The 14,316-nt window shown below is 38.9% G+C and overlaps 1 protein-coding gene across 1 annotated transcript; it reads right to left on the bottom strand.

Annotated features, from left to right (window-relative positions):
- Positions 1–3,040: 3,040 nt before the first annotated feature.
- Positions 3,041–12,835, bottom strand: LOC139705843 (zinc finger protein 14-like). Its single transcript, XM_071612746.1, is given in 7 exon segments — positions 3,041–5,288; positions 5,372–6,984; positions 7,925–8,109; positions 10,315–10,334; positions 11,084–11,191; positions 12,543–12,623; positions 12,793–12,835. Coding segments are annotated over 7 exon segments (2,343 nt in total). The 3' UTR covers positions 3,041–4,995.
- Between the last annotated feature and the right edge of the window lie 1,481 nt (positions 12,836–14,316).

Raw genomic sequence — 14,316 nt, 5'->3', positions numbered from 1 at the left:
CACACACACACACACACACACAAATCTCAACATATACAAATACATATGCATATATGTATACTTACACATACATCTATATGAATGCAAGAATTCTAAAACATCTCCACTGTGGAACCTGTGCACTTCCAGATAAAGGAATTGTTCCTTCTAAAGATCAAATATAATTATAGTGACAAGACTGGAGATGTTTGAATCTAAAAAAGTTTCTAAATCTGTAGAATAAATTGGAGAACATAAAAGAGAAAATAAATGCCTCCAAATCAATGAGGTGCATTTTTTTTTGTTTTAATAAAACACTAAATAAATGAAATGTCATGTCTCTAAAAAACTATTGACAAAGGTGAGAAGATACTCCCCCACACACAAATCTTCTTGCTTTTAACATACATATATATTTATGACTGAGATGGCTATAGGGACTAAGAGAGCACCCTCATACATATTTATACCAAAATTGTAGGTTCCAACTTAAAAAATCCTGTTTTGAGAAATCACCAGAGCATTGTAAGATAAACCCTTCACTGTAAAGCTAGATTTCTGAAGGATCCACTTCTCAACTGGACTGCTCCCCTAATAAAGAGATCCTGAACCCTAGGACAATACAGAACAAAACTCTGAGTTAAGAGTATGTCTCTGGTTGGAGTTTCTAAAAAGTTCCAAATTCCCCTTTCCAAATTAATAAAAGTAATAGCTTATCATTTGCTACTTTCCCTATTCCACCAGAGTCCCCCTTCTCAAACCCCTGGTGACTGTGTGCTCTGCTAACTGATGAACCCAGCCTAATTCCATCTTAAGATTGGGAGCCATCTTGTCACAGAGTCATGAAAAGTTAATTTCTGTTTTACTATAAATTCCTGAGATCTATCAACTTCTTTGGAATTCCTGCCTGTACCTTGAACTCACCCATGCCTGGCTTGCCCTGACCAGAACAACCCTCTCTGAAACCTCAGTGGTACCTCATAAATTCTGGCTTTCCCTGACAAGATAACAATCCTCTCTGAAACTCTAATAGTGCCTCATAAATTCTGATGTTGGGATTTATATTTACTCCCTAAGTGCTGAACCACTTAGACCTTTAACCTACTACTTGCCTTTGTATTATGCATTTCAAAATCCTGTTACCTGTAAGTTCTCAAGACACCCCCCTTGTTGCAACTTTTTGTGCTATAAAACTGAGCTCCTAGATAGTTGGAGTACTGTCTTCTATTCCCACATATTTCAGGAGAGGGACAGTCCCTGCTGGTCAGAATTACAAGCTTGCTTTAATTTGATTTAAATTGGAGTCAGTGGTCTTTTCTTTGCATCATGGTTTAACACTAACACTGTTGACCTCTTTCTTATTCTATTTCTGCTACACTACAAACTTCTTTTTGGGAAGAAGTTTGTATAAAAAAATGAATCAGTATCTTATTGAAGGCAATATTTTAAATACCCATGTGGAGTCCAGGCATAGAAGTACTCAGAAGTAAAGCACTTGGCTCGTACGTATGAGGCATTGTATTTGATTCCCAGTGCCATATATAAATAAGCAAATTTAAGAAAAAAATGGTCCATCAAAAACAACAACAAAAATATTTTAACAAAAGGAGAAAGAGACTGCTGAGTTCACCATGTCTGTCCCATGTCTGTCGCCTCTTTTGCCTTCTGCCACTTCACCTTCTCCATGACACAAAAAGTTTGGCCAGTGGTGCATGGGATTGCTCTTTATTCTTCTATGTCCACACTTCACTTTTATTCTTGACACTTACAAGCAACAGGGGTGGGGAAGAATTGAGCTGGTTCAAGGCCAACTAAAGAACCATCCTGTACCTTGATACCAGGAGATCAGCATAATTGTTGGGATATTGGCATAGCAAGAAGCATTGAAGGGTCTTGGTGACCAATGTCATTTGTTAGTAGGTTTCTAGAACTGCCCACTACACAAAACTACTACTCTCTACATAAATTTCCTCTGAAAAATTTGGGGTACTCATGCAAACTTGCACTTTACACAGGTAATATATTCCTCTGACCCCAGTAGTGCTCATGTTTTGTGTGGTACTGAAAGATTTTAGCTGCCCAATAACCTACAATGGAAGTCACCACCTCAATCTTAAAGAAATGTGATTCATTCTTATTAGGGTTAGTACAAAATGCATAGTGATTTTGCCTAAGACCATCAAACCTTCTTATATGACTTTTGGAATGCTGTTAGTGTGCTAAGAACAGCCCACACACTGACTAGGGATTTTGCCCTCAGAATACTTGAGGTAGCCTCTCCCATGCTTTATTAGAAGCTAGCATCATGGTTTCCTCTTCTTTTTGTACCTGGACCTGGACCATGAGGTATCAAGATGTGAACCACATCACAAGTGCACACTAGAGTATCAAGGGAAGCAGAAACACTAAAATAGAAAGGCCACATCTACAGTCTGCAAAACAAAACTTGTTAGGCAACCAATGATGTACTTAACTCATTCTCTGTCTCCCTCTCTCTCCCTCCTTCCGAGCCACCATGAGGTAAATAGTCTCTCTTTCCCTACATCACTCCATATTATGTTTTGCTTCACCTCAGGCCTAAAGCAAGGTGGTCAGTCTGTGATACACTGAAAAATTTATATGACCATGAGCCTAAATAAATCTTCCCTCCCATAGGTCGAATTTTCCAATATTTCTGTCAGTACAATGGAAATGTGACGCATAAATCAAACTGAAACTTGTAAAGGCTCTATCAGATTTCTGGTTCAGAGTTTCTCAACCTGTACAATTTTTTTTTTCTGTTCTTCAAAGGAACTGTAAAAATTAGACTCTTTCACACATTACTTTTTTCCATTACCTTTCATGTATAAGAAGTAAATATCACACATTTAGAGGGTTTCTCTTCCACTGTCAGTGAAATGGCTTTGAAAGCAACAGGGAAAAATGATTTATCACTTCTTTAATGTTCAGAGTTTTTGTAGTGTGAATCCTTTCATATTTGAAAATGAACAGGAAAACTGAATTATTTCCCAGAACTTTTGCATTGAAATAGCATTTCTTTTTGTTTTATATTTATTGAGTTGTAGATGAAAACATAGTATCTTTTTATCTTTTTATGTGGTGCTGAGGATTGAACCCAGTGCCTCACACATGCAAGGCAAGCGCTTTACCACTGAGCTATAGCCCCAGTCCCTGAAATAGCATTTCTAATTATCATTTTTTTAATGCTTATTAGGGGAACTGCACCAAAGGGAAGTGTTTACATTAATATAGCTTTGTTCTGATTGTTTATATTAATATAGCTTTGTTTCAGTAGAAGAAGTTATTTTATGTTTTTAAATGTCACTGCAACAAATGACTTACTACATTGTTTATGCACAAAGAACTTCTCACCAGTATGTTTGTTCTTGTATTTGAAGGTAGGAAGATCAATTGAAAGCTTTTGCACATTGTTGACATTCATAAGGCTTCTATCCGGTATGAATTTGTTTGTGATTTGAAGCTAATAATAAGACAGGTTAGGGATTGTGGCTCAGGGGTAGAGCGTTTGCCTACCATGGGTGAGACACTAGATTAGATCCTCAGCACCACATAAAAGTAAATAAGTAAAATAAAGATATTCTGTCCAACTACAACTAAAAAGAAAAAAAAAATTACACAATACACAATCAAATTTTTTCTCTGTGATACGAGTGTGCTATGCAATTGAAGGAGAATGGAAGTCCTGAAAGCTTTTTCACATTGTTTTCATACAGTCTTTTTTTGGTATGAGTTTTCAAATTGAATTGGAATTAGCAAAGGTTGTACCACATTATTTACTTTCAAGAGGCCTCTCTCCAGTATAAGTTCCTTCATGTATATGAAAATAAGCATAACTAGTCAAATCTTCACCAGACTGTTTACATTTTTAAAGTATTTGAAGGTAAGCCAAACTACTGAAGGCTTTACCAGACCATTTAATCTCACAGGGCCTTTCTCCACTGAGATTGTTCATGCATTTGTAGGAAAAGAGAAAAAGAAAAAAAAAAATGATTTTTTTTTTTCAATTTTTTGGATATTGATGAACCTTTGTTTTATTTATTTTTCTATATGTGGTGCTGAGAATCAAACCCAGTGCCTCACACATGCTAAGCAAAGGCTCTACCACTGAGCTGCAACCCCACCATGAAGGTTTAACACATTGTTTACATTCATAGAGCTGCTCTCCAGCATGAGCCTGTTCATGCACATGAAGACAAGTGGAAGGACTAAATGTTTTACCTCAATGTTTACATACCCAGGTAACATTCTTTCCAGTATGAGTATTTTCTTGGGAGTGAAGTTCACCAGTTGAAGCAAAGGCTTTCCACATTGTTTACATTCGTAAGGCTTCTTTCCTGTATGATTTTGTTCATGTGAGCAAAAGTAATCAAGGAAAAGCTTTCCCACAGTGTTCACACTAATAATTTTCTCCAGAATGATTTTGATTAAGCCTTTTAAGGCTAGACAACGTAGTGAAGACTTTTCAACATTGTTTACATTTATAGGGCTTCTCTCTACCATGAATTCCTTCATGTGTGTGAAATAGAATGGACTGAGTGATGGCTTTGACTCACTGCTTAGTCATAGGGCTTCCCTCCCATATGGGTTTGTTCATGTGAGTAAAGGCTAGAGGACTGTGTGAAGGTTTTGCCACACTGCTTACATTTATAGGGCTTCTTTCCAGTATGAATTCCTTTATGTATTTGAAAGAAAGAGAATACAATGAAGGTTTTCCCACATTCTTTGCATTCATAGGGCATCTCTCCAGTATGAATTTATGTGTGTACTCAAAGGTTAAACAAACTAGTGAAGGCTTTAAAACATTTTGTACATCCACAAGGTTTCTACTCAGTATTAGTTTGATTATGTGTTTGAAGGTAAGAGAAGGCAGTGAAGGCTTTTCCACATTTTTTGCATTCATAGGGCTTCTCCCCAGTATGAGTTCTTTCATGTGAGTGAAGACTAGAGGACTGATTGAAGGTTTTGCCACACTGCTTACATTCATAGGGCTTCTCCCTAGTATGAATTTGTTTTATATTTTCGAAGGTAAGCTAATACAGTGAAGGCTTTTCCACATTCTTTGCATTTACAGGGCTTCTCTCCATTATGAGTTTGTTCATGTGAGCAAAGAGTAGAGGAATGAGTGAAGGCTTTGCCACATTGTTGACATTCATAGGGTTTCTCTCCAATATGAGTTCGTTCATGTGAGTGAAGGCTAGAGGAATAATTGAAGGCTTTGCCACACTGCTTACATTCATAGGGCTTCTCTGCAATATGCGTTTGTTCATGAACCTGAAGTTCAGAGGAACAAGTGAAGACTTTACCACATTGTTTCATTCATAGGGCTTCTCTCCAGCATGAGTTCGTTCATGTGAGTGAAGGTAAGATGACCGAGTAAAGGCTTTACCACACTGTTGACATTCATAGGGCCTCTCTCCAGTATGAATTTGTTCATGTGAGCGAAGGCTAGAGGAATAATTGAAGGCTTTGCCACACTGCTTACATTCATAGGGCTTCTCTCCATTATGAATCCTTTCATGTGAGCGAAGGCTAGAGGAATAAATGAAGCCTTTGCCACACCGCTTACATTCATAAGCCTTCTCTCCATTATGAGCTCTTTCGTGTAAGCGAAAGCTAGAGGAATGTCTGAAGGCTCTGCCACATTGCTTACATTCATAGGGCTTCTCTCCAGTATGAATTCGTTCATGTGAGTGAAGGTAAGGTAACCAAGTGAAGGCTTTACCACATTGTTGACATTCATAGGGCTTCGTATGAGTTCGTTCATGTGAATGAAGGCTAGAGGAATGAATGAAGGCTTTGCCACACTGCTCACATTCATAGGGCTTCTCTCCATTATGAGCTCTTTCATGTGAGTAAAAGGTAGAGAAATGAGTGAAGGTTTTGCCACACTGCTTACATTCATAGGGCTTTTCTCCAGTATGAGTTCGTTCATGTGCATGAAGATAAGATAACCGAGTGAAAGCTTTACCACATTGTTGACATTCATAGGGCTTCTCTCCAGTATGAGTTCTTTCATGTGAGCGAAGGGTAGAGGATCGAATGAAGGCTTTCCCACACTGCTTACATTCATAGGGCTTCTCTCCTGTATGAATTCGTTCATGTATTTGAAGGGCAGTGGAAGAAATAAAGGCTTTCCCACATTGTTTACATTCATAAGGCTTCTCTCCAGTATGAGTTCTTCCATGTATTTGAAGGTTACCAGATGTAGCGAAGGCTTTCCCACACTGTTTACATTCATAGGGCTTCTCTCCAGTATGAGTTTTTTCATGTGAGGGAAGGTGTGAAATCCGAGCATAAGCCTTGCCACACTGCTTACATTCATACGGCTTTTCTCCTGTGTGAGTTCGTTCATGTATTTGAAGTTCAGAGTAACATGTGCAGAATTTACCACATTCTTTACATTCATAGCACTTTTCCCCAGTGTGAATTCTTTCATGCTTACGAAGTTTACTGGATGAAGGAAAGGCTTTACCACATTGTTTACATTCATAGGGCTTCTCTCCAGTATGAGTTTGTTTATGTATTCGAAGGTAAGAGAATTTAATGAAGGCTTTACCACATTCTTTACATTCATAGGGCTTCTCTCCAGTATGAGTTCGTTTATGTATTCGAAGGTAAGAGAATTTAATGAAGGCTTTACCACATTCTTTACATTCATGGCGCTTCTTACTTGTATGAGTTCGTTTATGTTTTTGAAGAGAATATGAATGAATGAAGGCTTTCCCACACTGTTTACATCTGTAAGTCGTCTCTCCAAGAGGAGTTTGTTCATGCATTTGAAGGTTATTTGAAATAGTAATGGCGCCTCCACATTGCTTACATCCAGGTGGCTGCTCTCCAGTATGAGATGGTTGATATTTTTTAAAACACCTGGAACAACTGAACTCTCTTCCACATGTCAGACCTCCATTAGGTCCATTTACAGTGTGCTCTGACACCTGGCATTGAACACTTGTGAGAGAAATGGAGGATTTTCTCTTCTCTCTACATTCATATAGCTTTCAGCCACACTCCTCCTTCTCATATGGTTGGTTTGCAGAGTGAGATATGATGGGCCTATTAAGGAAAACGTGATATGTGAAGACCTGTCCACACATATTGCTTTCACATGAACTGACTAGCAGGAATGTTTTTTTAAGACTAAGATGTGGAATCTCCCTGAGGTTTTTCCACACTGAGTACCTTTTCAAAGTCTTCCAGAACCTACCATATGACTTCTGTAAAAACATAATAATAATAATTACAAGTACAATTTATGTTTGGATCATTAATACTTTTACATTTATTAATAGGCTTTGGACTTATACTATTACCAATATCATGGAAAGTACTGGTGTTTTGTCATATCTATACTGTATGCTCTTTGAAAATCAATGTAACAATTACTTTGTAAACTGCTTCTCCACAGCTGCTACTAAAGCAGTGCCATCATAAATGAAGCTTGTTAACACTGTCAAAAATTCAATAGTTTTTGAAAACAGTAAACAACTATCTTACGTTAAAGTCCATATTTGGTGAAAAAAGAATAAGTATAATTCATCTCATGCTTGTTTCTGTTGCTTATTTGTGGAACTATAGGATGTGCTAGAATTCCCTCAAGGCACTCGGTTTCCTCATATGAGTACAAATTACCTTACGTCTCTCTTGGTATTTGTGTTCTGATATTCCATGTTCTGGTCCTCCCATGTGTCTCCTGAAATGTAGTCCCAGAAAAGTCATTATGCATCATCATGATTTCAGAATGCATTATGGGATTTACAATTTGGACAACTCTACTGCGCCCATTAAAAAGATGGTAAAGGCAGGGAGGAGACAGGATTATGGTATTTATGTTGCAGAGTGCAATGACATTAGGCCCATATTATTCCCTAAAGTACTCCCTTTCTCACACTCCAAATTCATGAGGGGGAAAAAAAAAAAAAACTCCCTAGAAGCCAGGTTTCTAAGGACTTCCCACATCACATCTATGTAGAGATTCTTCTGGGAAGGTTCCAGCAAAGCCCACTCTTCCTGGGTGAAGTTCACAGCCACATCCTCAAAGGCCACCGAGGTCTAAAATATCCCACAAAAGTATAGGGTATACCAGGAGAGATTGACAACATGAGAGTTCTATTCTCTATATGTGAGAATAGATGATTCTACATGATTCTGTGATCTCCAAATATTCAGTGTCTGATTTGGTTGTTAAACTTGTACTCTGTCTGCACTCACTTCCCCAAATGGGCATTCCAATATAAGAATGAACTATCAGGAAAGCATCAGCAGAGAAAAAAAAATACCCTTCTCAATTTTAATCAAGAAAGTAAGGTATGCTCTCAGGTCACCCCTAAGATCTTCTGCTTTCAGATCACCTGGCTCACCTATCCTTCTCACAGCCTGTCCTGGGTCTCTCCAGCAAATTCACCTGGCGCACCTGTCCTCCTTACAGCCTGCCGTGGGTCTCTGCAGCCAGGTCACCTGGCTCATCTGTCCTCCTCAAAGTCAGCTCTGAGTCTCTGCAGTGAGATCAGCAGGCTCAGTTGTCCTCCTCACAGCCCACCCTGGTTCTCTGCAGTGAGATCTCCTGGCTCACCTGTCCTCCTCACAGCCTGCCCTGGTCTCTGCAGTGAGATCGTCTGGCTCACCTGTTCTCTTTACAGCCTACCCTGGTCTCTGGAGTCAGATCACCTGGCTCACCTGTCCTCCTCACAGTCTGCCATGGGTCTCTGCAGCAGGATCCCTTGGCCACTTCTGGTCTGCACTGGAAGAATCATGGGCTCTTCCATACCGTGCTTCAGTTCATGTGCTATTCCCCTTTCTTGGTCTACACCTAACAAATTTCACCGTCCTACACATGCTTATATGTATTTTGTTGAAATATGGAAGAAAGATATTGTGGTTGTCTTAAGTACTATTTTAGGTCATTTAGTGTGTCTGCACATTTTGGCTTTCTTCCCATAATAAAAAAAAAAAAAAACATCAAGTGTGGAATATTCAAATATTCCACAATTTATGAGTCAAATGGAGCTGTCACCGTTCTCATCTTCTGTTTTCTCTGTACAAAGCAACAAAACACACAAAAACAATGCTATGTTAGAAAGGGTCCTTGGCTCCATTTCTCAGATAATCTACCTCAGCCAGTGGCATGAAGTGCAGGTAAATAGGAGATCAGTGAACATAAAGGAATGATCATGAACCCTGAAGTTCTGTTAAGTTCAGATGTTGTAAGACAGGTTAGCCCTGGACCAAGAAATTTAAAAGAGCTCAAGTCTCCTTGGTATTCTCCTTGGTGTTCTGAAAAATAAAGAGCAAATAAAAGCAAACACAGCACACGCTGCAGAGAAGGCCACTCTTCCTACAGCTGAGGGCTGTGCACCAGGCACCCTGAGCAGAGTGCTCACTGGGACTCACAGGAAGAGGAGAGGCATCCCACCTTCCACAGTTGCAGAGCTGCATGCAGTGGAAGTCCAGTGTCCATACAGCTCAGGGCCTGGAGGACACTCAGACTTAGCTAGAAAGGGCCAGCATTATGGGGGAGCAGAGTACACTTGGAAATGACCACAAAAGGGCATCTCCTGGGAAAGAGGACAAGTAGCAAGTGCAAAGTCCTGGAGGGCACTGGCTCACTAGACAAACATCCCCTGGAAGAACAAGGTTGAGAGACATCAAAAACCAAGCAAAACAAAGGCGAGTGCAAAGACAAAAAAAAGTCCCTGAATACAGAGAAACTGTCAAAGTTATGCATGTCTTAGTGTCTTAGTACAAGAATTCAACATGTTCTGCCAAGAAATGAGAGATCATTGGAGAAGTGAAATGCTGCCTGGGTATGTGGGTTGACCACTTGTCACATAACACAACACCAGTTATGGTTAAATATCATAAAATAGCAATGAAGAGTTAGAAGAGAAATGTGAAAATTAATCAAATTATAGAGTTAGTTTATAAACAGAAGAAATGGTAGAACAAAAACTCATATACAGAATTGTCATTCACTCATGAAAATAAAACAAAAAACATATTAAAATTAATAAGAATTTTGAAAATAAAAACACATTTGCAAACCTGATAAAAGTCAGAACAAATGTGTCTCACTGTAACTAATTTAAAAAGGAAAAAGTTGTACAGTGTATAATTGATTATACTAAATATACAATGTATGCACAGTTCAGGCCCCCAAGGACAAATATGAATTTTAACTGATTAGTAATTATATATAGACTAGTTTAGAATATTAATAGTTTATTCTATGTAAATCAATCAAGAACATAATTTTTAGTAGATCAAATATATTTTTCTATGACATTTGTCACCAAAATGAAAACAAACACCACTCACCTCTTCATTTTTCAACAATTCTATAAAATAAAAACAAAAATAAAAACAAAAAATGATAAATAATATGCAAAAATACATGCATATCTTATAAAATCTGTTTGGAGAAATTATCAAGTAAGCTTTTCTGCCTAATATCTTCCAAGCTGTCTCAGTAAAATACTAGCCACTCATTATAGATAGGGACAAGGGCCCACCCAGGAGTCAGGTGCTGGGGTTGATCCCAGTGTCCCTAAAGTCCACGTGTAGAACTTTTGTTGCCAGCCTGGAACTATGTGGCGCATGGTGGTGGTACCTTAAGAGGTGGGACCAGAGAGGTCCTCAGGCCCCCAGGGTGTGCCCCAATGTGGAGTGTGTGACAGGTCCATCCCCTCCTCCATCACATGCTGGCCACCAGGTAGGCAGTCTCATTTCCCATGCACTCTTGCCATGACGTGCTGCTTTGCCACAGGCCAACACAAAGGCAGATTATTATTATTTCCTTTGCAAGAACACCACTAAGACTATTGCCAGCAGTGTGAGCACACATCTGCTACCTTTAGATGGTTGCTGGATTCTTTCAAAAAGTCTAATTCTGGATCACCACCAACAGGCCCAGCTGCCCAATGGTGAGTGTATTTAAGCAGGGAAACCACACCAATTTCCAGCCCTGTAAGTGCAAAGGTACATAGTATACCACGCAGGTATACCAGTGCAAAAAAGGAGTTGTTAGATGACATACTGGAACACACCCATCTACCCAAGGTAAGAGGAAAGAGAGACCAGAACTTACCTGGTCTGTGGATGGTCCTGCCAGAGGAATGGCTCTGAATTGGATGGCGCTGGTGGTTTTCTACTGCCACCGTGTGGTTAGATTTGAAAAGTGCATGGAGTAGTCCCCCTGTGTGTACCAAAGCCAGACAGGAAAGTAAGTCATCCTGGGCAGCTTGTCCAGGCCCTCAGCAATTTGGGATTATTATTATTATTATTATTATTATTATTATTATTATTATTATTATTATTATTTAGAGAACTATAATTATACATATCAGTTGGTTTCATTTTGACAAAATCACACATGCAAGTAATTTTGTTTCAGTCCCTATTTCCTCCCTCCCCACCTCACCTCCCTCCTCTGCTCTACCGATTTCCTTTGGCTCTTTTACTTACTTGTTTTTTACTGGTACTTTCTGCATATGCATAAAGATGAAATTCCACATGATGCGTTTACATATTCATGTAACATGGTTTTATTAAATGCATTCTGTATCCTCCCCTTTCCAATCTCCTCCTACTCCAATCACTTTCCCTACATTTTATATTTGATCCTCTACCATCTTAATTTCTTTATTTTGCTCTAACTTCCACATATGAAAGAAATGATTGGAAGACCAGCAATGAAAGCCAGAGCCCAACCCCAGGCCTACAACTGTAAGAAATCAAAAGAAGACAGAAGCAAAGTACAGAGGCAGAATGATCAAATGGCCAAGCTGCCAGCTTTATTTATATCAACATGTTACATTAGGTCCCTGGCATCAGTAGTACATTATTGTGCACTGAGTCATTAGGCAGGTTACAGATTTAGCAACATTATGCAGCTTCTTCCTTAGTTACACACTATAGTTGCTAGGAGCTCTGTGAAGCTCTCAAGAAAGTTGATTGTTTAAAATTACTGTTATGTAGAGAGGTTCAGGCACAACGGAGCTTGGTAAAACATTGTGGTTGTCTAACAAGGGAGTTTCTTTTCTTTTCTTTCCTGTTATTTTTTGTTTGTTTGTTTGTTTGTTTTACAAGGGAGTTTCTTTATTTCCAAGAGCTGTGGGCCTGAGATCAAGGTCAAGGCTGATAAAACTCTGATACAGAGCCTCCTCATGCAGGGCATTGCTACAGTAGCCAGGCATTTCATATCTTTGTGCAGAAGTTTTCCGAGCAGACAGGTATTCTGGGCCTTTGTACAGAAACTTCCTAGCCACTAAGCATGCCAAAGTCATGAAGCTATCAGAGACCCCATAACCCTTACATAGAACTGACCCTACCACCCAGAAACCTAGGTCGAGGTCAGGCCCAGAATATGCCCGCCAACCTGCTGACCTATGACAGAGCCTGGGTCCAGGCGTAGGACTGCCCCAGCCACCAATGGGGAGCCCAGGACCAGGCCAATTATAGTACCATCCCTGCTGACATGTGTGAGAACCCAGACCCAGGTCCACCTCTGCACAGAGCAGAGGACCATGCTGGGTCTCTCCATTTACCAACACATTGCTCCCCCAGCTTGCCTCCATCTTGGAACACTGCAGCAATTGCTATAGCCTTCCCCATGTAGTACCCTCCACCTTTGGACAAGAAACAGGACCTGTACCAGCTGCCTACTGCAGCACAGCAGGCCAAGTGCTGCATCTCAGAACAGACATCCCAAAGCTATTGTAAGGCCTGCCCTTTTAGCTGCATTTCTGTAAGTGGTTGAATCCATCTTGGGACACCCCTACTGCTATACTGAGTTACCTCTGCTACTGCCACCACCACATTTACTTGTGGTAGTATCCATCTTGGGACACAAGCCTAACACCAAGGTGAGGTAGAGATAATCTTCAGGGACACTACAAGATTATAGGGTGCAATATGAAATACATCAGATCAGCATTGTAGGAAAGGAAGACATATTTACAACAGAAAAACAAAGAAAGAAAGTGCCCCAAACAAACCAAAATACTACAATGATAGAATCAATTAACAGCAAAATTGATGAAATGTCAGAGAAGGAGTTCAGAATGTACATAATTAAAATGATCTGTGAATTAAAGAATGATATAAGAGAGCAACTACAGGCAAAAAAAAATGATCACTGAATCAAAGAGATAAGAGAGAAAATATAGGTAGCAAAGGATTACTTCAAGAAGGAGACAGAGATTTTGAAAACAAAACAAAACAAAATAAAATCAGAAATCCTTGAAATGAAGGAAAAAATAAACCAAATAAAAAACTCAATAGAAAGTATCACCAACAGACTAGATCACTTGGAAGACAGAACATCAGATAATGAACACAAAATATACAATCTTGAAAATAAAGTTAACCACACAGAGAAGATGGTAGGAAATCCAAGAATTATGGGATAGCATCAAAAGACCAAATCTAAGATTTTTTGAGATAGAGGAAAGCCCAAAGATTAAAACCAAAGAAATGTACAATCACGTTCAATTAAGTAATATCAGAAAATTTTCCACATATGAAGAAAGAATTGGAAAATCAAATACAAGAGGCTTACCGAACACCAAATATACAAAATTAAACAGATTTACACCAAGGCAAATAATAATGAGAATATCTAGCATTAAGATTTAGGATAGAATCTTCAAGGCCACAGAGAGAAGAATCAGATTATATATAAGGGGAGAGAAATTTGAATCTCGACAGATTTTTCAAACCAGACCCTCAAAGCCAGGAGATCCTGGAACTATATATAGCAAGCTCTGCAAGAAAATGAATGCCAACAAATAATCTTACATCCAGCAAAATTTAAGCTTCAAATTTGAGAATGAAATTAAAACCTTTCATAATAAACAAAAGTTAAAAGAATTTGTAGTGGAAAGCCCAAACTATAGAGCATTCTTGGCAAAATATCTTAGGAGGAGGAGATTAAAAAAAAAAAAAAAAAAAAAACAATAAACATCAGCAAAAGGAGAAACTACACTAAAGGAAAGGCCAATCAAAGGAGAAACCAAGTCAAGGTAAAAACCAACAATAAACCAAAATATCCAGGAATACAATTTATATTTCAAATAATAACCCTGAATGCGAATGGCCTAAACTCATCAATTAAAAGACATAGACTGACAGATTATATTTTTTTAAAAAAAGGCCCAACAATATGCCGCCTTCAAGAAACTCATCTCATAGGAAAAGACATCCACAAACTGAAGGTGAAAAGTTAGGAAAAAACATATCACTCACATGGACCATGTAAACAGTAGGTCCTCATATCAGATAAAGTGGACCTCACACCAAAGCTAGTGAAAAGGGATAAAG

The sequence above is a fragment of the Marmota flaviventris genome, chromosome 5 (assembly GCF_047511675.1).
Source record: "Marmota flaviventris isolate mMarFla1 chromosome 5, mMarFla1.hap1, whole genome shotgun sequence".
Taxonomy (NCBI): Eukaryota; Metazoa; Chordata; class Mammalia; order Rodentia; family Sciuridae; genus Marmota; species Marmota flaviventris.
The sequence above is the reverse complement of the archived record's forward strand: the minus strand, read 5'-3'. Positions and strand labels throughout refer to the sequence as shown.